Source organism: Typha latifolia, chromosome 1 (assembly GCF_019914945.1).
Source record: "Typha latifolia isolate L0001 chromosome 1, TyphaL0001v2, whole genome shotgun sequence".
NCBI classification, from domain to species: domain Eukaryota; kingdom Viridiplantae; phylum Streptophyta; class Magnoliopsida; order Poales; family Typhaceae; genus Typha; species Typha latifolia.
In genome coordinates this window covers 829,170-847,603 of record NC_133086.1, presented here as the reverse complement: position 1 = coordinate 847,603, position 18,434 = coordinate 829,170, and the positions used below count along the sequence as shown (strand labels likewise).

Here is an 18,434-nt window from a genome sequence, read left to right as displayed (position 1 = left end):
CAGTAGTTTCATTAATGTATTGCTAAAATGGAAATGAGTCAACCCTTTATTGGAGCAGGAGAGTGGAGTTGTTGGAATATAAACTTAAAATCTTTGAATATAGCTATCTTAAATTAATATAATGGTTCCAATTCCAACCCCCTAAATGTTAAAGTTAGTTGAAAATTGTTATGATAACTCTCGCCCTAATTGTATTAATTTCTTTTCTACTAATATTTTGCCATCCATTCCTTTCTCTTAAGTTACTTCAATGATGGTTAGAAGGTGAGCAATCATTTCAAACAACATATCTTAAAATCTAATTGTTATAGTCTTTTGCAAAATAATTTGGATTAAGACAGCACGACAACTGCATGACTCGAATCCACCTGCGGAAGTCTCTCCTTTATTATGGCGGCCGTCTACGTCTCACTCATCTATCAGGACACGATTCCAAAGAGTATTTGAAGAGGAAATATAATTATAAGTGAGCATCAACGGTTTAGATTTCTATAGCTTCTTGCGGACCTCCTCGTGAGTTAATTTTAACCTATTTGTACTCATTTGAATTGAGCTCGAAGCTCTGGGCTCTGGCTCGACTCGAGTTCGCCGCTCAATCTCCATCCGAGTTTCTATCAGAACCAGAGAGAGAGCAGTAGCACAACATTAGATCCCCAGCAATTCACGTAGTTTGATCCATTGATTGCCTTCCATCTTTGTCAACAACTCCTCGTCAGCAATCAATCACCAAAATTTTCTAAATCATGCTGATTGATTCCTAAATCACTGTCCTTAATTCTCTTCGCCACCTTCCTTTGTAGGAATTTAAACCCTCTCTTCCTCCTTTTCATCTGTATATATTGCACCAATTACCCAACTCGCAATCCTCTCTCCGGACTAAAAGCTTTAGGAGTGCGGTAGAGGATGGTGATGGATGGGAGTGCGGTGAGGAAGAAGAAGCCAAGCAAGGGCCGGCAAAAGATCGAGATCAAGCGCATCGCGAGCGAGGAAGCTCGCCAGGTCTGCTTCTCAAAGCGTCGCGTTGGGCTCTTCAAGAAGGCGAACGAGCTTTCCATCCTCTGCGGCGCTGAGATCGGCATCGTCGTGTTCTCCCCCGCCGGGAAGCCCTTCTCCTTCGGCCACCCCTCCGTCTCCTCCGTCGTCGACCGCTTCCTCACCGGCCGCCGCCACGAGGGTGTGTTAAACTACGCAAACAGTGACAACTACTACGCGGCATCGCCATCCCCTATGCTGCACGCCGCCGTCGTATACGAGCTAAACCGGCAGTGGACCGAGCTGGCGGCAATACTGGAGGCGGGGAAGAAAAAGAAGGATATGCTAGAGGAGGCGGTGAGGGCGAGGAGGGTGGGGTTCGCGTGCATGTGGGAGACCAACGTGGAGGAGATGGGGCTGCCGGATCTGGAGAGGTTCATGGAGGCGCTCGAGAGGATGAGGGTCGACGTGTCAACGAGGGCCAATATGTTGCTCATGGAGGCGGCGGCGGCGGCGGCGCAGGCCAATCACGAGTTTAACATGTCCATGGGATTTGATAGTGGAGCTCCTCCTCCTGCAGCTGCTGGATTTGGTTATGCCCATGCCCGTGGGTTCTTTTGAATAAAACAGTACTAGTTTAGTTTACTTAGATCATGGTTTGGTTGAGAATAAGCGATGCACATTTAGTTGTTTTATTTTTGTGATGGTTTGATAGGATTATGTACTTAGTAATAATTATTAGGGGATTATGCTAATGGTTAATTAATTGATCCAAGTGTTAAACTTAGATTAGTGTTAGTGGGAGTCAGAAATAATTAATTAATCCAACTGTTATTCCCGGAGATTAAAATTTATTTAGATGATTCCATTAATTCAGGGATTATCCCAGAATATTTTCTGAATCAATTATACGATCTATAGTTTTAGTAAGATTAAGGGTTTTTTACTATTTTTAGCTCATGCGATTATATTTCAATGTTGGAAATACTTGTAGTAGAAATCAAGGTAATTTACGATAAGAACCCAGGTGTTATGATGAAACGGTTCGGGCTAAAATAGCACTTAATAAGATCCTAAACCCCGAAGCTTAAACTGCTGCACCCAATGGGCTATGAAATCCTCATACTCCCACTGTACTTTCTGAACCTGAACAACTCTTCATAACATCTGCATCCTTTGCTGGAAGAGAGTAACAGAGGCAATCTAACAAACATCTGGTCGGCAGCTAACAACCCAAAGTAAGCATGAAGAAGGTCCGGCTAAAGTGGGTAAAGAACCGCGGACTCGACCACATCATCGACCGCGACACCGACGTCAAGGCGTGCTGCCTCCTCTTAGAGACCATCTCCCGCTGTCCCACCGGCCTCGTCCCGGCCCGCTCCCTCTCCCCTCTCCAGAAAACCCTCGGCCTCACCGTCCCCGTCCTCCGCTTCCTCCGCCGCTACCCAACCCTCTTCCAAGAATGCCCTCACCCTCGCTTCCCCACCCTCCCTTCCTTCTCCCTCTCCTCCCCCGCTTCCCTCCTCCTCTCTCGCCTCTCCTCCGCCGCCGCCTCCTCCTCATCGCACCTCAACCTCGCTCGCCTCCTCATGCTCTCTAAGTCGAAATCTTTACCTTTAACCGCCATCTACCCTCTCCGCTTTGATCTCGGCTTGCCCCCCGACTTCGCGCGCGCGTTCCCCGCCTCGCATCCCGATCTCTTCCTCCTCTCCCGTCGGAACTCCGACGGAGCTCCGGTTGTCTCACTCGCCTCCCAACCCGACCATCTCGTCATCTCCGCTCTCCAGCGAAAGCGTCTCTCCGATGACAACTCCATCTCCTACCGCGATCTCAAGAAGCCGCCGTCCTCCTCCGCCGCCCCGCTCGCCTTCCCCATGCGCTTCCCCCGCGGCTATGGCTCCATGAACAAGGTCAAGGCGTGGATGGAAGAATTCCATCGCCTCCCTTACATCTCCCCCTACGACGACCCCTCCGGGATCGACCCGGAGAGCGACCTCATGGAGAAGCGCGTCGTCGGGGTCCTCCACGAGCTGCTGAGCCTCACCGTGCACAAGAAGACGAAGAGGAACTACATCCGAGCCCTAAGGGAGGAGCTCGCGCTGCCGCACAAGTTCACGAGGGTGTTCACGAGGTATCCCGGGGTGTTCTACCTTTCCTTGAAGTGCAAGACGACGACGGTGGTGCTCAGGGAGGGGTACGAGAGGGGGAAACTCGTGGAGCCGCATCCGGTTGCGAGCTTGAGGGAGAAGGTGCACTACGTGATGAGGACTGGGTTGATCTATAGGGGGAAGGGGTTGACCAAATTAGTTCTCGATGAGGAAGAAGAAGAAGATGCTATCCATGGTGATGATGACGATGATGTTGAGTCCTATGAGCTGGATATTTCAGAAGGTGAAGAGGAAAGTGAAGAAGAGGATGATGAGGAGGAGGACTAGAAATGTTTGTTTGATTACTAGCAAGAGATCACAGTGATAAATTATGAAGGAAATAGTATGTCAAACTTTGAGCATTTAAGTTTGGAACTTCAAATACAAATGAAAGGGAAATGCAAAAAAAAAAAAAAAATAGTACTTATTAAAGGCTCTCTCATTCATCAATTGGTAATTGCCCAATCTAATCTGAACAATTTGGAGTTGGGAACATTTACCCATGGATTCCTGCATTCTTTCCACAAGCCTATGGGCTAAATTCACATTGTTATTACTTATAACACCCATCTATAGATACACAAATCTTCACAATTTTTAGGTACTCAAAAGCTGGGCATTTGTAGGCATGCCTCTTCCCTTCATGACATGCTTTCTTAATCCAGGAATGTGCACATTAGAGATGTAGTCCTTCCAATCAATATTCCTGACATCAAAATGGAAGCTCCTCCTCTCTTCTTCAGACATCTCATCCATCAGATTCTGAGTGTTTGTGTTGTCAAACCTGCCATTTTTTGTGTGCATAATTTTCTCTTGTCAGAGTAAGCAAGCAAATCATAGGTAAATTTTGCCATCAGATCATTAATCTTACCTTCCACCATAAAATGTGTAAGGCTCATAGATGCTGGCCAAATACTTGGCTTGCTCCACAGCCTTCATGTATATGCTCTTTAATCTTTGAGATAGCTTCTCTTGTGAAACACCAGCAGCTGCTGCTATTCCACTCTTCTGTACAGCACCCATGGATATGTGGGCTGAGAATTCATTCATGTCGTCGAAGAGCTTCATCTCAGGGACAACAACTGGCCTCCCTCTGGAGTCTACACAAGGAGAGCTACTGAAGTGTTCAAAGAGAAGCCCAGCCAAATCTTTGAATACTAGTGGGTTTACAGTAGATGAGGCAACATGGTAAACATGCATCCCCGGCTCCCCACGAGCCCCGTGCTTCGCCATCGCTGCCAAGGTTGCATTCACTACCATGTCTGCAGGCACCTGAACCAACAATCATGTGTGTTATCGCTGTGCCAGCGAAGGGATCATGCTGTTTTGACTGAACTAGAAAGGAAGGAGAAAAGAGTGATGCACTCACGACATCAAGAACTCCATTGGTGTCAGCGAGAAATCCAGTCAGTTGACCTTTACCATAGTATAGAACAATAGGATCCATCATCCTAAGGTTGAGGAGAAAAAGATCGGCACATTGTTACTTGTTCTTACATGGTATATATATGTATGCTTCAGAGAAGAATGTTAACAAAAACATACACAAGAAAAGTAATGGCAATCACCTGTTTCCTTCCATCCAACCAGGGAAGGGATCATTGCAAGTGCTCTCAATAACACTAGGCCTGATTGTGATCACTGGTATATCACCTCGCATGCAGTTTACCACCATTTCCCCCATGGCCTTGGTAAACACATACGTATCTTGCCACCCATAATTTTTGGCCCTATAAGCATTTGTAATTATTACCTATGAAGTTTGTAAATGTATGCAAGGATATGTGCATGCATATATTCACACTGCTGAAATTGAATAAAAAAAAAATGTTGGTAGATTTTTTTTCTTTTTATTAAACTACCTCTCTAGACCCAAATCTTTCATCTCTTGAATCAATGAAACATCAGAAGTTCTACGAGAACCAAAAGCCAACTTGATTTCAGCTTCAATATCCAACATCTGTGTGAATTTTCCTGAGGATTTTGAGGAACTTGTCTCCCCTGATATGGTGTCCCCTATGCAGAAGGGCTTCTCGAGAATCCTACCTTGCCTCTGCCCATTCACATATGCTGTTGAAGAAACATGTTAGAGAATTTGAAGTTACTGGGGAAGAAAGAATGCAATATAAGCAATTGGTTTTGCATCTAGAGCTATGAATTTGGACCTGTTGATACTTGTAAGAAGAGCTTTAGTCTAGCACACCTCTTTGCAAAACTCATTAATCTGCATGGTCCTATGGTGTTTATGTCCAGTGCCACATCATACCTACAAATTTTGCATTTCTAATACTGTGACATGAATTAACACATAAATCAAAGCAAATAATCCCTGAAGGACAAGAACAGTATAGGGAACCTCTCATCAAAAGTGGTGTTTGCTGCTGAGTTTATGATAACATCTACTTCTTCGGAAATTTCTTCAGCTAACTCAGCGTCGATGCCAATGTTGGCTTCTGTGACATCCCCCACCACAGGAATGAGCTTCCTTAATATGAAAGCCTGGTAGTTTTTTCCATGGATCTCTTGTAAGCACCTGAAGAGTTCTGTATTTACTATCTGAATGAAGAAGGAAAGAAATGAATTATCCATCTCATAACTTAGCCATCCATAGCAGGAAATGCGTAGCATCTATAGAAGTTTAGAACTCATACTTCACTGTTTAATCTCTTCAGTGCAGCCTCCTTGTCATTAGCCTTGATTACAACATATATCTTACCAACATCAGGAGTAGTCCTCAAGATCTTCTCAATAAGAACTACAGATTCAAGATCGAAAAAAAAACAAAAAACCAAAAGGAGAAGAGAAAAATTGAGTCTCACATTTACTCTAATATTTTAGAAGTTATGAAACTGGAATGGATCTAGTTATAACCTTTGGCAAGGAAGCCAGTTGCACCCGTTATGAGAAAGTGCTTCCCCCTAAGGAATCTAACGATCCCAATCCCTTCTTTCTGATCCGAATCCATCATCTCCGAGTCCTTGTGAATCTTCTTATCTGAAGGGAGAACTCTATGATCCTCTTCCATAGTCAGAGTCAACCTATCTGATAGCCTGCTCACATTTCCATTGACACAGCAACAGGCAATCTTAATACTCTTCTTTTTCTGTGAAAATGAGATGACACTCCTATGGCGGCTTTGATCTCGCTTCTCCGACAAGAAGCTAAGCAGATTCTCAGGTACCACACAAGATGAATTCAGACATGAACTTGCCATGATATGCAAAACAAAATTTGGAGGTGGAAGGAGAAGCAAACTGATGCCTACAATAAGGAGAAATATTAGGTGAGAGAAAACTCTAGCTAACAACTTCCTATAACTTGGAACAGGGAAGCAAGTCAACAAACAATGCAGTGTTAGAGAGTGTGGAAAGAAAAGAAAGGTTAGGAGGAGTTTATAGTGGAGGGGAGCAAAGTTGGTGAGATGTTGGGTTGGAGGAGGCCATCTTTTTGCCACCCCCTTTATCCTCCCTCTGGTTTTGGCCAAGAGGCGCGGTTCATAGCTTTTTGAGTAATTTTAAAAGGAATAAACTGAGGAGGTTATTTAGGTAGGACAGATTGAGGGTTTGAGAGAGACTCTTGGCTTTGCATACTAAATGTAACTAACCAAGAAATGTAAAGGTGGTGATCCCCTCAAAAGATTATACAAATTAATATCATTCTCATGCTTCCTTTCTAATACAAGTTAGAACTGGAACCTTCACTTTTCTTGTCATACAAAATTTGAATTTTCATACACAAAAAAGGTGAAATGTCAGAGAAATACATAAGCAGCACAAGCATTTTTTGCTTATCCTTTTTCCTACAATCCTGCAGATGTTAGAATAAGTGTTTTTAGGCACAAAAAAGGAGTGTAAGCAATCAAAGGAAAAGTAGAAGGAAGGAACAAAAGATAGAAAAAAGATATCTAAAGCCAACAAAAAAAAAAATTGCATTGATGTCGAAATATGTAATTCATTGTCTTCTACATGTCAATTTGATGCAAAGACGCATCGATGTATAAGACTGCAAGGAAGAAGTATGATGCAGAATTAATTATGTTTATTTATATATTCAACAAAGATAAATTTTGAATATGGATTATTGTTACTCGTTGGCAAAATGTAGGCCGGACCGAGTGGACCATGATTCACAGGTTATAAGTCTCTATTTTTCATATATACTACACTGCAATGAAGAGTTGTCTAATGCTAAGTAGGACAAGGAATGAAAGTTTTCTGCAAGTAATCGAAGTTCAATTCATAGCATGAAAAGAAAATTCTCAAAAAGGAACATCTTCCAAAAGGTTCAAACAAGGCAAATATTTTGTGTCATCAATCAGCTAATTTATGATTTTTTTTTCAAGAAACAATGTATCGTCACTAACATCATCTGTCTGACAGTTGTATATGAGCTTGAATGTTACAAGATCTATTGAAAAGTATTTATATGCTTTAACTCAAGGTAGTCAGTGAATTCAGATAGATGATAAGAGCAGAGATGGAGGAAATCTTCAACTCAGATATGGTGCACAGCTTTTTGGTCTCTGCTTGCTTGCTTCCAAGATTCATGCCCTTTGAAAGAAAAGGGGAAATATTCAGAATATCATATTCTAGGGATGGATGCTTCGCAAGGATCTTCCTGTGCCAGCAAACTTGGCGACCTTCAAGAATTTGTAAACTTGCAGATGTGACTGACTTTAAACTAATTATGGTTCATTGATCTGTAACATCTCCATTGAGTAACTGGATATCAAACCAAACCCTTCAGCACAAGCTTCTTAATCTCCTTCTAAGCACCGAAGACAACAACACTGGAAACCAAACCCTTCAGCAAGAATCTTCTGTCGAGCCTCCTGATCCATGCTAGCATCAATATAGCAAATGCGAAGCTCTTCACCTATATCATATGAAATTTAGGGAACTTCTGAAAGAAAACAAAATGATGCCATGCTATCACAAAGAAAAAGGCTAACTTGACTGTTTTTTTAAGACATAATGATAATATACCTTCTTTGATATCACAAAGGGCCTTCAGTTTTGCATCAGCATTATCTACCCAAACTATATGTATATTTGGATCTGACAGAGAAAGGAGTTGCATCTTTCATTAGATCTTCTCTTTATAATAATGTCATTCACATTTCTTTATTACCAAAGTCTAAAATCATACCAAAAGATTTCAAAAGTGAAAGATAAGATTCAAAATTAATGGAGCATAAAGTAATGAGAGTGTACCGCAATCATGGTTGTAGAAAGATGGCATCATATAAACAGCGTTTCCAACAGAAACATCAGTAGCAACTAAGGCAGCTGCCGATGTAAGAAGATCCTCATATAAGCCTCCAACTAATTCAATGCGAAATGCATTGACACGTATTCTTGCCAGGACACTGATGTACCACTGTTCGGTGAGAACTAGTCCAGTAAAAGAAAGCCGTCTCAAGTAGTGGCAAAATAAGCAGCCACTTGCTAAAATAGACTTCATAATTAAGTTTAGTTTTATTTGCCATAATCAACTATCAAGGATACACGCTATCAGTTCATCCTGAAACTGTGCCTTCTCAAAAGTGTATTTCAACAATTTGAACTCCTCCTCCATCTAAAAGTTTAGATAATCAAAGCTGAGAAAATTAGACAACAATGCATAAAGTCAAGGGACTTGCAATATGACATGCATTACAAGTACAACATGAAAGCATCCTCACCTCTGCAAGTGTCCCCTGAGGTAAATTGGCCGGTTGGAGTATGTCAAGACAGTCAGCAGAGACAGCTCCTGATATTACCATACAAGCTAGTCGCTTTACCATGAATGGGTACTTCAGTCCACGTAATCTTCAAGAGGGAGAAAAGTAAGAGCACTTTTAATCCAGACAAATTTAATTACAAAATTTATCTGTGGACTTTTGCCTTTTAACTGCTGTTTGGCACTAAGATATCAGCAAAGACTGATAAAAATCAGGAAACCAGGAACCGCAAAATGCTGCTTACAGAAGTGAAAACAGAACCACATTAATAAGAAAATGCCATATACTCAGTGCTAGCATACCTACAGTGCTCATCATACGAGGACCAATCTGCTCTCTTCTCAACCTCACTGAAAACCTGAACACAATAGTTAGAAATAAGTCAATTTTAGCTCCTCCAAGGAAGAAAGAGCATAAGAGCTTAGCATTACTTGCCCGAAAAGATCATTCCACTCACATCACTCTTCCAAGACATGCAGCCAGAGAAAATCTAATTTCATTGAACATATAAAACGAACAAAATATAAATTTTCCCAACATGCTTCACTTTCACACAATTTAAGATCCACTAACTATATTTTTATTGAAGGAATCACTGCATGAAATTATATACAAAAGTCGGACTTGATGACTTGAGTTAAAACAACGGGTGATTATGTCAAACAAGTAGTCATCAAAAGAAGTATATAAAGTAGACTCGAGATTAAACCTTGGATTGCTCTCTGCAACCCTCGCAACAGAAACAGTAAGAACTGGGAGACTCATCGCTCACTAAAGAAGATTCCTTTCCCATCTTCCTCAAACAATAATAGCACACCTAATTCGATCGACACAGAATTAGAATTTTGTTTCTTTGACAAGAAAATTTTTAAAGAAGTAAAAAATGAGGTGATAAGAAGAACTACCTTGAGGAGATGAGAAGCGGAGGGGTGAGTAACGAGAGGCTTCGCGGAGTGGATGAGCTCGCCGGAACCGATTCCGCGAGTCGCGAACACGCCCCTTCCGGCTGACTCAGTGAGAGCGACTCGGATAGGAGGAGGACCGGGTCTCGTGGGCAAGTCGGCGGGCGAGGTAGCGGTGAAGAGGGAGGAGGAAGGAGGAGAACATAGCATTTGGCATCGAAGGTGGAGGAGATGTGACGGCGCACGGTGGCGCAATGTGGCGGCGGCGCCGGAGAGCATGGGGTCGCAGTTCAGGATTCGGAGATGCAAAAGGTAATTCCGGTTTAGGTTATAGTTTGTCCTATACGAGTCATACTTGCCGACTTTGGTGTTAGATTAGCGCGTCCAACGCACCATAATCGCCGACTACCACTTACGAGTAATGTCTTCAGCTATATAAAAACGCCGACTTTTGCAGAGCTACATATAATAAATTCGGTGAAGATATCACCTGGAGGCCGATCTTTTTCGCAGAGAGAGATTCAAGATCTCTTAGCATTAGTAGGACCATTCAACTGTCTTGCATAAGCTACATAATCCAAGTACCGAAAAATAATCACTATAAATAAAAAGATATATACATGTATCTACGTATAATGGATACAACAGTTACAGAATGACTATATACAGTATGGTATAAGTTGAATTACATGTAAATTGGCTTCAGTTCAAGGTGCAGCAACTGAGTTAATACAAGTTACATCAGAGGAAACTGCTAATTCAAGAGGCCTCTGTTGAATGAGAAAAAAGGGTTTGTCAATCTCTTCTAACCTTCCAAATTTTGTCTGAATATGGATCCACTTTAGAAATATTTGCAACCATCTAACAAAAGTCAAATGCAGTAAACCGTTTCGTGGCATCTTCCTTTTGTATAATCTGAAGCATATACCAATACGCAGCAATACATAGACTCAAATGAAACTGAAAAGTTTAGCATCAATTTGTTGTCTTCGGACTCCTTTTTATGGGTTTGAATGCTGCCAGGACAACTGCAATCTTACTGGAGAGAAAGCCTGCAACCCCAATAAAGAGTTCAGTAGGTGTCAATGAAACAGTTGCACCTCCCAACCCATACTTCACAGCAACAACACTTGCAGCCAATACCAGTGCCAAGACTAACCATGGCCTTTCAAGTCCTCCGTAGGCTTGTGCATTTTTCTCCATCTCACCATCCTCAGAGGGCAATTTTTCAACTGATAAACCATCAACTGACCTCTGTAGCAACAACAGATAAAGGAATCCACCAAATCCACCAATTAAGAACGAGTAGGCAGCTTTCTCACTAGAAGATAAAATTAAGGCAGCGGAACCAGTAGAAATAAGAAGTAGGTCATATAGAAGCAACGACAACTTGAGATCGGCATATTCCCTCATGCCATCCTCTTTAGACACTTTCTTGCTCAACAGCAATGTCGATGAAGAATCCCGCATATCTGACAGAGAAGAAACACTATTCGCAGGGAGTTCTATTGCAAGTACTGGACTTAGCTCAGCTACAGATATTCCTCCTTCTCCAAGGAGTACATTATTTGGCTCGAATTTGTATTGCATGCAATCAAAGAGTGCTTCTTTTACTTCCTCAACAGATCTAGACATAGTTGATGGTCCATCAATCACTGTCAACTGGACACCATCTAACCTCCAGGAACCTGACCTTAAAGGTGAAAAAAAGACGTATACTCACAGTTAAGTAATTGAATCACAATGAAAGCATTCATGCTACAATAAATTTTAACATCATTCTAATATCATATAGACATAGTTCCTGCATAGATAAATTTAGCATATATAAGCAAATGGTTCTGTTCGCAATTTTGCACGACAGCTATGATTCAAGTCCAACTACATAGTGCACATGATGCATATAATCATTCAAATACCAGAACTATCTGCAAGACTTACCTGATTCAAGGCCAACCCAAAGTGCCTCAATTTTCCCTAACTTGGATCCTTTAAAGGTGACAAAATCGACTGCACCTCTCTGGAAGTGGACTGTTTCAAGAAAATCCGTCTCTTTCTCCTGCCCACGGCAACCCAAGGAAATTGCAGGTATCCTTTGTAATAAGGAGTCACCATTAACATCTATCAGGCAAAGCAAGATTGCAGCATTTATGTCTCGCAAACAAGAACCGAAGTCTCTACTTGTGCATAGCTCTATAATATAAAACGAGTCTGCCGTATCTAATTTCAAGGACGAAACTGTCTTCTCAGGAACATATCTTGCATATGTATTTGGTTCAGATGCCGGCAGAAGACGTGAAGGCTCTAGGAAAACCTGGAAATCTGAAGCCATTGCATCAAAGTTTGGTACTGATACTATTCGAACAAGAAAAAAAAAAGGAGTTCTCCATTAAACACTCTAAATGCATTACCAAACAGAGCTGCCACTGAATAACAGTTAAGCTCAGTATATGCAATGGTGTGATAAGACAAGAAGAATATTTTTTTTTTGTGCTTAAACGAGATTATTCTATATATATATAAATAGGAGTGTACACCAAAATTAAGCGACAATTTGCCAACTAAATCCTGAATCCTAGTATTTACTGTTATTTGCCAACTAATAAAATTGTAGCATTCAGATTGTTTATGCTATCACTATCATTCAATTCTCTGAAAAAGAACAAGAATGGCGTAGAACAGATCAGATTATTATACACCTTTTTTACAAGATTAAATCCTTAGTTCATCTAACCTCGATATTCCAGTTATTCCTAAATTCATAAACAAAATCAGATAATTTCCAATGCCATGGTTCATAGAAGTGTAACAAAATATCACAGTTATACAAATATGTATCAAAAGCAAAATTTGCGGTAATTTGTAAATACCTTGGAATGAAGAGTTCTTCGACGACGGAATTCCTCGCGAACGATTACTTTTCTTGACCGTCCTTCCAATCGATGGAACATGTCGATATACTTTGGACATCGAAAACCATCTTGCAGGGGAGTTACAATAAATCGAAGGTATGACATGATTAACGAAGACAACCCCCATTTCTGCGATATTACGGAAAAGGTAATAATTATGAAAAAATTCTAACAAAACACTCAATAAGAAACGAGAACAAGAAAAAAAATTCGCTACCTAGATGGGAGAAGAATATAAATGCTTGGGAGGGGCGAAGTGCGAGAATTGAGTTCGAGGAATGGAGTAACGAGAGGCCCAAGAATGGAGTCGAGGAGAGATTTTTTTTTTAGGGCTCCGTTTGGGCGGCGAAGGCGAGACGGGTTACGGATTTAGTCGAACGGATCGGATCCAACTCCACCGAATCCGACCCCACATGCTAACGGGATGGGCCGGAAGTGGGCCGGGTTTTGATTGGCAAAAGCCCAATTCTTGATGGTTGCTAATTTTATTAAAACATCAAAAGCGTAATAAATCCAAATCGAGAAAAAGGAGGCTTAATCTCTTTCAAGTTTCAACAACAACGACTTAATTAAATAAGCTAGCCGGAATTGTGTGACCGCTTGTCTTACTTCCAACCAAGTATATCTTTCCTTCATTATTGGCTTCCAATTCAATTTACATTGAAAATGATGTTGTGAATGGTTGATTAAGTTTCTATTGTAGATTGAGTTATAGATGCAAGCTCTAACATTATCACGTACTAATTTTGCGGTTTAGAGAGGCAAACACTTTGAATCCGCGGCATCAGTTGATAGCACTACTATTGATCATTATAATGTATTGTACTTGATTTTTCGTTAAAAATCTCTCTTTCTCTCTCTTTCTTTCTTTTTAATTTTATAGCGTAATAGGACTACATTTTTTTTTTAACTTAGACAGAATCAAAATGGAGCAAATTAGATTAGGCTGAAAGTAAAGTGCTTCTCCTCCAACATCTTTTTTCCTTAGCTTGAGCAATGTAACTTAGATAAGAGTAATTTGGGTTGGTAAATATCAAAAATGCAATGTGTAAACTATAAATTTTCTAATAAAATCTAAAGTGCTAATTACACCTAGAATGTTGCAAATTTTTTAATTTATTTTTGTTGGCATCTTGACTCCTCCATTATGTAAAACCTTCCAATGCACATTCCATTTGTTGTTGATCTAATTTGTTTGGTAGCAATCATGATGAAGAAGAGCTTTACGAAAAATTAGTTATTTAACATTTTCTATTTACTCAGTTATTGAAGATACCAAATTAATCTTTTTGCCAAAATTTTGCATCTCAGCTACTATTCCAAGAACAAATATTTATCCTGCCGACACTAACATTAGATGGAAATTAGTTGGTTGCATTAAGTGGGGGCAAGGACCAATATTGGCTGCCTGAAATGAAAGAGATCCCATAGGCTCATTAATTCTCATTTAATTCAGAGAAATATACAAGGAGCCAAATGAATTGACTTGTCCCTGTCAAATTGGGCAGAGCACATTCTTCCTTAACTCCTAGAAACAAAGATATTGCGAGTCCCAATTGAGTAATGTCTTCTGGATTTTAATGGAAGAGATCAGATATGTTGAAATTTTATTCTTTGGAAACGTTTATGTTTAATAATTTTGCCATGGATTGTTGCAGAAAGGGAGTAAAGCTGGTGATTGGTTGTATTCAAGTTAGGTAACTATACAATCCACATGGTGTTGCTTTGGATTGAATCAAACTATCTGAAGATTCTTGTTTGTTACAGAGTTGTTATTGCACTCTAGTTGCATCATAGTTATAGTTTTCATCTCTTATTAAGGACCACTTAAGTGCTTGTATATGTAGACATAAACTTACATGAACTGGCAATTGCAGTGCATTAATTTATTTTTCAGGCATTTCTATCTGCAGTTTATATGCAACAGACGACGACGACGACGACGACGACAACGACGACTACGACGATGTTGCGAAGCTCCTCACAATGTATGTATCCATGGAAAAAGAAGAAAACAAAAATTAGAAATCCCTGCAACAACATCGCAACTTACTACAGAGAAAAATTCAGAGGTTTCATTCATTTCAGTTTCAGTACATGTGCTTCTTTTTAGAGAGAATTAATGCACATAGCACGTGGAATGGTTGACTCAAAAAGATGCACAAGGACCTGTCTATGTTTTACCTATCTAATCTTTAATGACAGAGAGAAGACAGGAGCTATGCTGTTCAAAGGCAGAGGACCCACCATGTGAGCTTGTAGCTGCTTGAAATCTATAGTCAATACTCAAAAAGATCCATGGCAGCAACCCAACAACACTACTGTGGTCCACTCCTGAAGCAGTGGGTGCTCACTCCTACTGCAATCCACCCCCATGTGGTGGAGAGGAGGAGGAGGTAGGAGATAGCAGTGGAGTGAATCTAAAAGCTCATGCAGATATGCAATGCATAACAGTATAGCACTCTCCCACAAAGGCAATGCCACTACAACCTAACCATATTCTTCTTGATTTTAAGCATGCATAATAAGAAAAGAATATGCATCCAACTGCATGCTGTCCAAATCAATCAGACAACTATTAGTAGTCTGCTGCATCTGAAGGCAGTAGCAGTACCTTTTGGTGTGTGGATGAGCACTTTTGCAGGAAGAAGAGGTAGAAACATCCAAATTTGCTTAGATGTAGCTATCGGTACACATGTGCAGGAACAAATATCAAATGCAATGCAAATCTGAAGACTATAATACCTTTTGATGTAAGAAAGAGAAACTTTTGAAAGGAAAAAAAAAAAAAACAAGAGAGGCACCCAAGATTGATTGCTTAGATAGAGATTCTAGCTTTATTGCATATAACTGAATATATGTACATATGTGCTGATGTCAAAACTACAAGCCAACTTGGTTTAACAGGAAGAAGAAAACACCACCATATTCAGATTTTGCTTGGCTATGGCTGATTGAATGCAATGTCATAGAACCTACTCCTCTGCACCTCAGCAGGAGGTATGAAGTAGTCAGAGGAGAGGCCTGGCACATTGTATACCACATCATCAATGGTCCACATCTCCTCCATTTGTGTCAGTACTCTGTTGGCCTTCTGCCCAACTCCGAATCTTATTGAGCTGACCATAGACCGCCCCGAATGTGAGATCATCACACCATCCACTGGCCGGTAATTCTCGATGGATGATGATATGGTGGTCTCCCAGAACATAGCTTGGGCTCCTGGGGATTGAATCCGAGTCAACTGTGAGTCCTCCAGGTAAACCAGCAAGCCGCTCCGTTGGCTAAAGTAACCTACCATTCCATGCTTGATGATTTCTGCAGTACTGTCACTCCAACTTGATAATATTGACGGGTCGACGTCTAGCTTCAACACAAAGCACTCTTCATCGCCGATGTACTTCTCTCCCACATGCTGTGCAGGGGAAAATACTGCTGCCATGGTCACTGGATCTAATCCCTAATAAACAACCAAGATCGTAAAACAAGTTATTCTAACTTATGAGAAGAATCTTGTGCATCATTTACTGGAAAAGGATATGTAAGAAAATTACAGACCGAAACATTCTACTTCTCTTTTTTCTTTTTAACCAAGAATTTTTACTACTTTTATAGGTATTACCACAAAGAAAACAAATGGAGAAGACAACATGTTATCTTAACATAATAAAAGAAATAACACGGCCCCTTAGACCTTGATCATTGGCTAGAAAATTATCTTTGATTAGTTGGTCTGAGATCAGGTAACAGCAGATTAGTAAGAAAGGAATAATATATTGTAGCACAAAGTGCATATATATACACTCAGATACCCATAATCATTGGGATGCATAAAATTATTTGATAATTTCAACTATAATTCAATTCTTTAGTGGAAAAGATGCCTTCCGAGAGTGAACTGGAAATAATGGCCTCAATGTGACTGAAACAATTAAATTTTAGCTAACTAAGTAGCTACCATTATCATCTGCAGCAATATCCAGTAACTGAGGATATTTGCCTTCCTTTGAGAAATTACCCCCCAAAAAAAAGAAAAAAAAAAGAGACAAGGTATGAAAATGAGTTGGAACTTGGAAGTGAAAAAAATTTTAACATCATCAATGGCTTATTTTACCTCCTGCAACAAGACAACAAATGGATAGGACAATAAAAACCAACTCTTCATGTCAATACATCCTAAAACCAAAATAAAAATAACTTGGTTACTATCTGGAAACGTACTTTTAACAGGCAGTAGAAAGCCAGTACACCTAAATTCCAAATTCGTATAGTGGAACGCATTGTACCACACTAGGACAGACAAGAAATACACTGAGATACCCATGTTAGTATCTTGTTTATTTAAATGCATTAGAACTATCTTATACACTGTACCGCGTGGACAGAAAAAGATTCCCTAAGCAAGTCAATTAGACAGGGAATAATGACCACAACTATGTGTGACTTTAAAGCACTGTCCTAACCCAATTAGACAAATCCCAAGATGGCTACAAACCTAGTGGTACACAAACATCACCACCTCCCAAAGATGCTACGCAATATATAATTCATCTCTTGATCTTTGTATACTCGGTGAAACAAAGTAGAATGTCAGTACACATGCCCACAAACCTTTATGCTTTTACTCAAAAGCCGGTTTGAAAGATCCCACCTTGGCACCACAAAGCCAGCAAGAAAGGCAATACAAACAAAGGAAAGGAAAGAAGTAGATGGCTTTATTTTATATAGAGATGTAATGCAGACTGTACTGCACTGCAGCCTAGTATCATGTCACTATGCAACCTCTGCATAAGTAAAAGGACAAAATAATGATAAAATGTCTATGCCACTGATTATGAGTAATATATTCATGCGGTGCCCACTTGCCTGAAGCGCTCGACGGAGCGGCCGGACGCCACCGCGGGCCGCGTGCGGACCAAGCCACGGCGTGCGACGCCACGCGACCCGGCCATCGCTGCCGGCGACGATCTGGTGGCCGGAGACAGCGAGCTCCATGAGCCACATATCCGGGACCAATTGCCACAGCACGAAGCAGCCCAAGTGGTGTTGCTTTCCTCCCGTCGCCGTCGATGAGCTCCTCCCAGGCTCTTGCGACATGAACAACCTGACTCGCCCAGACGCGTACATGCTTTTTGCACTCCCTTCGATCTTGGCGCAGCCGGTGGTCGCCCGGAATTGTTGGATGATGTACTGCGCTGAGGAAGATACCTGCGGCATTAAAAATCAAACTTGAGGACCGTTAAATAAAGAAAAAAAAAAACTAAAACTTAGCTCATGCTTTCGTGCAAAGATTACGTCTTTAGGCTGTTTCGAGGAGACCGGAACAGGGGAAAGCGGGCAGCCGATGACGCTGAGGAGAATCCTGAGATCCGACTTCTTGGAGAAGAGGAGAGGCAAATGGCTTTTGACCCAGTTGCGGATAGAGTGGTTTCTCTTGTATTGACTCTTGGTGCCCTCTTCACTCATGGGCTCCTCCATTAGAGGAGCAAGAGGAGCCATCTCTCTCTCTCTCTCTCTCTCTCTCTCTCTCTCTAGGAACAGAGAGTTTGTTATAAGAATATGATGATGTTGTGGTGATTAGTTTCTTTCTTTCCTTCTATCCTTCTTTCCTTTCCAAAGAATATATCTCTGTGCTGGCTTCCTCTCTCCAGGCTTTTGGTTAAATGGAAGGGATGGAGAGAAAAAGGTAATAAATTTATGATGATTGAGACCATCATGGTGAGTGACTGACTAATCCTACCCTGTGAGCATTTGATATCAAAGGGTGGGTTGGGGGCCC

The 18,434-nt window shown here is 41.0% G+C and overlaps 6 protein-coding genes across 7 annotated transcripts; 2 read left to right on the top strand and 4 right to left on the bottom strand.

Moving 5' to 3' along the window:
• The first annotated feature begins 660 nt into the window (after nucleotides 1-660).
• On the top strand, nucleotides 661-1,747 carry LOC140801556 (agamous-like MADS-box protein AGL61). Its single transcript, XM_073156717.1, has one exon. It carries the CDS (start codon nucleotides 904-906, stop codon nucleotides 1,591-1,593), a length of 690 nt encoding a protein of 229 aa, XP_073012818.1. The 5' UTR covers nucleotides 661-903; the 3' UTR covers nucleotides 1,594-1,747.
• A 261-nt stretch (nucleotides 1,748-2,008) lies between these two features.
• Nucleotides 2,009-3,551, top strand: LOC140792770 (protein WHAT'S THIS FACTOR 9, mitochondrial). The gene has a single exon (XM_073143959.1). The coding sequence runs from the start codon at nucleotides 2,217-2,219 to the stop codon at nucleotides 3,405-3,407; it is 1,191 nt and encodes a 396-aa protein (XP_073000060.1). The 5' UTR covers nucleotides 2,009-2,216; the 3' UTR covers nucleotides 3,408-3,551.
• Nucleotides 3,487-7,288, bottom strand: LOC140792756 (fatty acyl-CoA reductase 2, chloroplastic-like). The gene is made up of 9 exons (XM_073143926.1): nucleotides 5,991-7,288; nucleotides 5,771-5,874; nucleotides 5,476-5,675; nucleotides 5,285-5,385; nucleotides 4,982-5,189; nucleotides 4,688-4,849; nucleotides 4,489-4,570; nucleotides 3,991-4,391; nucleotides 3,487-3,903 (listed from the first exon to the last, which is right to left on the bottom strand). Exons 1-9 carry the CDS (start codon nucleotides 6,331-6,333, stop codon nucleotides 3,717-3,719), a joined length of 1,788 nt encoding a protein of 595 aa, XP_073000027.1. The 5' UTR covers nucleotides 6,334-7,288; the 3' UTR covers nucleotides 3,487-3,716.
• A 131-nt stretch (nucleotides 7,289-7,419) lies between these two features.
• Nucleotides 7,420-10,223, bottom strand: LOC140792780 (histone-lysine N-methyltransferase ATXR4). Its single transcript, XM_073143970.1, has 8 exons — nucleotides 9,747-10,223; nucleotides 9,551-9,658; nucleotides 9,144-9,199; nucleotides 8,803-8,929; nucleotides 8,627-8,696; nucleotides 8,333-8,512; nucleotides 8,105-8,176; nucleotides 7,420-7,994 (listed from the first exon to the last, which is right to left on the bottom strand). The coding sequence occupies exons 1-8, from the start codon at nucleotides 10,020-10,022 to the stop codon at nucleotides 7,876-7,878; spliced, it is 1,008 nt and encodes a 335-aa protein (XP_073000071.1). The 5' UTR covers nucleotides 10,023-10,223; the 3' UTR covers nucleotides 7,420-7,875.
• Nucleotides 10,224-10,342: 119 nt separating this feature from the next.
• Nucleotides 10,343-12,995, bottom strand: LOC140792757 (uncharacterized). 2 transcript variants are annotated; one of them, XM_073143942.1, is made up of 4 exons: nucleotides 12,873-12,995; nucleotides 12,614-12,784; nucleotides 11,685-12,065; nucleotides 10,343-11,431 (listed from the first exon to the last, which is right to left on the bottom strand). In XM_073143942.1, exons 2-4 carry the CDS (start codon nucleotides 12,780-12,782, stop codon nucleotides 10,719-10,721), a joined length of 1,263 nt encoding a protein of 420 aa, XP_073000043.1. In that variant the 5' UTR covers nucleotides 12,783-12,784; nucleotides 12,873-12,995; the 3' UTR covers nucleotides 10,343-10,718. The 2 variants fall into 2 exon arrangements, with proteins under 2 accessions (XP_073000043.1, XP_073000050.1); XM_073143949.1 differs by lacking the exon at nucleotides 12,873-12,995 and having other exon boundaries at nucleotides 11,685-12,057; nucleotides 12,614-12,746.
• A 2,470-nt stretch (nucleotides 12,996-15,465) lies between these two features.
• On the bottom strand, nucleotides 15,466-18,434 carry LOC140780688 (uncharacterized). Its single transcript, XM_073126396.1, has 3 exons — nucleotides 17,951-18,434; nucleotides 17,522-17,863; nucleotides 15,466-16,115 (listed from the first exon to the last, which is right to left on the bottom strand). Exons 1-3 carry the CDS (start codon nucleotides 18,152-18,154, stop codon nucleotides 15,600-15,602), a joined length of 1,062 nt encoding a protein of 353 aa, XP_072982497.1. The 5' UTR covers nucleotides 18,155-18,434; the 3' UTR covers nucleotides 15,466-15,599.

What these genes read in the sequence shown, in the direction of transcription:
- LOC140792770 (XM_073143959.1), top strand. Translation starts at nt 2,217, where the DNA reads ATGAAGAAGGTCCGGCTAAAGTGGGTAAAGAACCGCGGACTCGACCAC.
- LOC140792757 (XM_073143942.1), bottom strand. Translation starts at nt 12,782, where the DNA reads ATGGGGGTTGTCTTCGTTAATCATGTCATACCTTCGATTTATTGTAAC. An exon ending in GAAGAACTCTTCATTCCAAG is followed by an intron (nt 12,066 to 12,613) that starts GTATTTACAAAT and finishes CAATGGCTTCAG; the next exon opens with ATTTCCAGGTTTTCCTAGAG. An exon ending in TTGGGTTGGCCTTGAATCAG is followed by an intron (nt 11,432 to 11,684) that starts GTAAGTCTTGCA and finishes CTTTAAGGTCAG; the next exon opens with GTTCCTGGAGGTTAGATGGT.
- LOC140792756 (XM_073143926.1), bottom strand. Translation starts at nt 6,333, where the DNA reads ATGGCAAGTTCATGTCTGAATTCATCTTGTGTGGTACCTGAGAATCTG. An exon ending in CTTCTTACAAGTATCAACAG is followed by an intron (nt 5,190 to 5,284) that starts GTCCAAATTCAT and finishes TTTCTTCAACAG; the next exon opens with CATATGTGAATGGGCAGAGG. An exon ending in TACACATTTTATGGTGGAAG is followed by an intron (nt 3,904 to 3,990) that starts GTAAGATTAATG and finishes AAAAAATGGCAG; the next exon opens with GTTTGACAACACAAACACTC.
- LOC140801556 (XM_073156717.1), top strand. Translation starts at nt 904, where the DNA reads ATGGTGATGGATGGGAGTGCGGTGAGGAAGAAGAAGCCAAGCAAGGGC.
- LOC140792780 (XM_073143970.1), bottom strand. Translation starts at nt 10,022, where the DNA reads ATGCTCTCCGGCGCCGCCGCCACATTGCGCCACCGTGCGCCGTCACAT. An exon ending in CCGCTTCTCATCTCCTCAAG is followed by an intron (nt 9,659 to 9,746) that starts GTAGTTCTTCTT and finishes CGATCGAATTAG; the next exon opens with GTGTGCTATTATTGTTTGAG. An exon ending in TTTCTACAACCATGATTGCG is followed by an intron (nt 8,177 to 8,332) that starts GTACACTCTCAT and finishes TTTCTCTGTCAG; the next exon opens with ATCCAAATATACATATAGTT.
- LOC140780688 (XM_073126396.1), bottom strand. Translation starts at nt 18,154, where the DNA reads ATGGCTCCTCTTGCTCCTCTAATGGAGGAGCCCATGAGTGAAGAGGGC. An exon ending in CCTCGAAACAGCCTAAAGAC is followed by an intron (nt 17,864 to 17,950) that starts GTAATCTTTGCA and finishes TTAATGCCGCAG; the next exon opens with GTATCTTCCTCAGCGCAGTA. An exon ending in CGCTCCGTCGAGCGCTTCAG is followed by an intron (nt 16,116 to 17,521) that starts GCAAGTGGGCAC and finishes GTTGTTTATTAG; the next exon opens with GGATTAGATCCAGTGACCAT.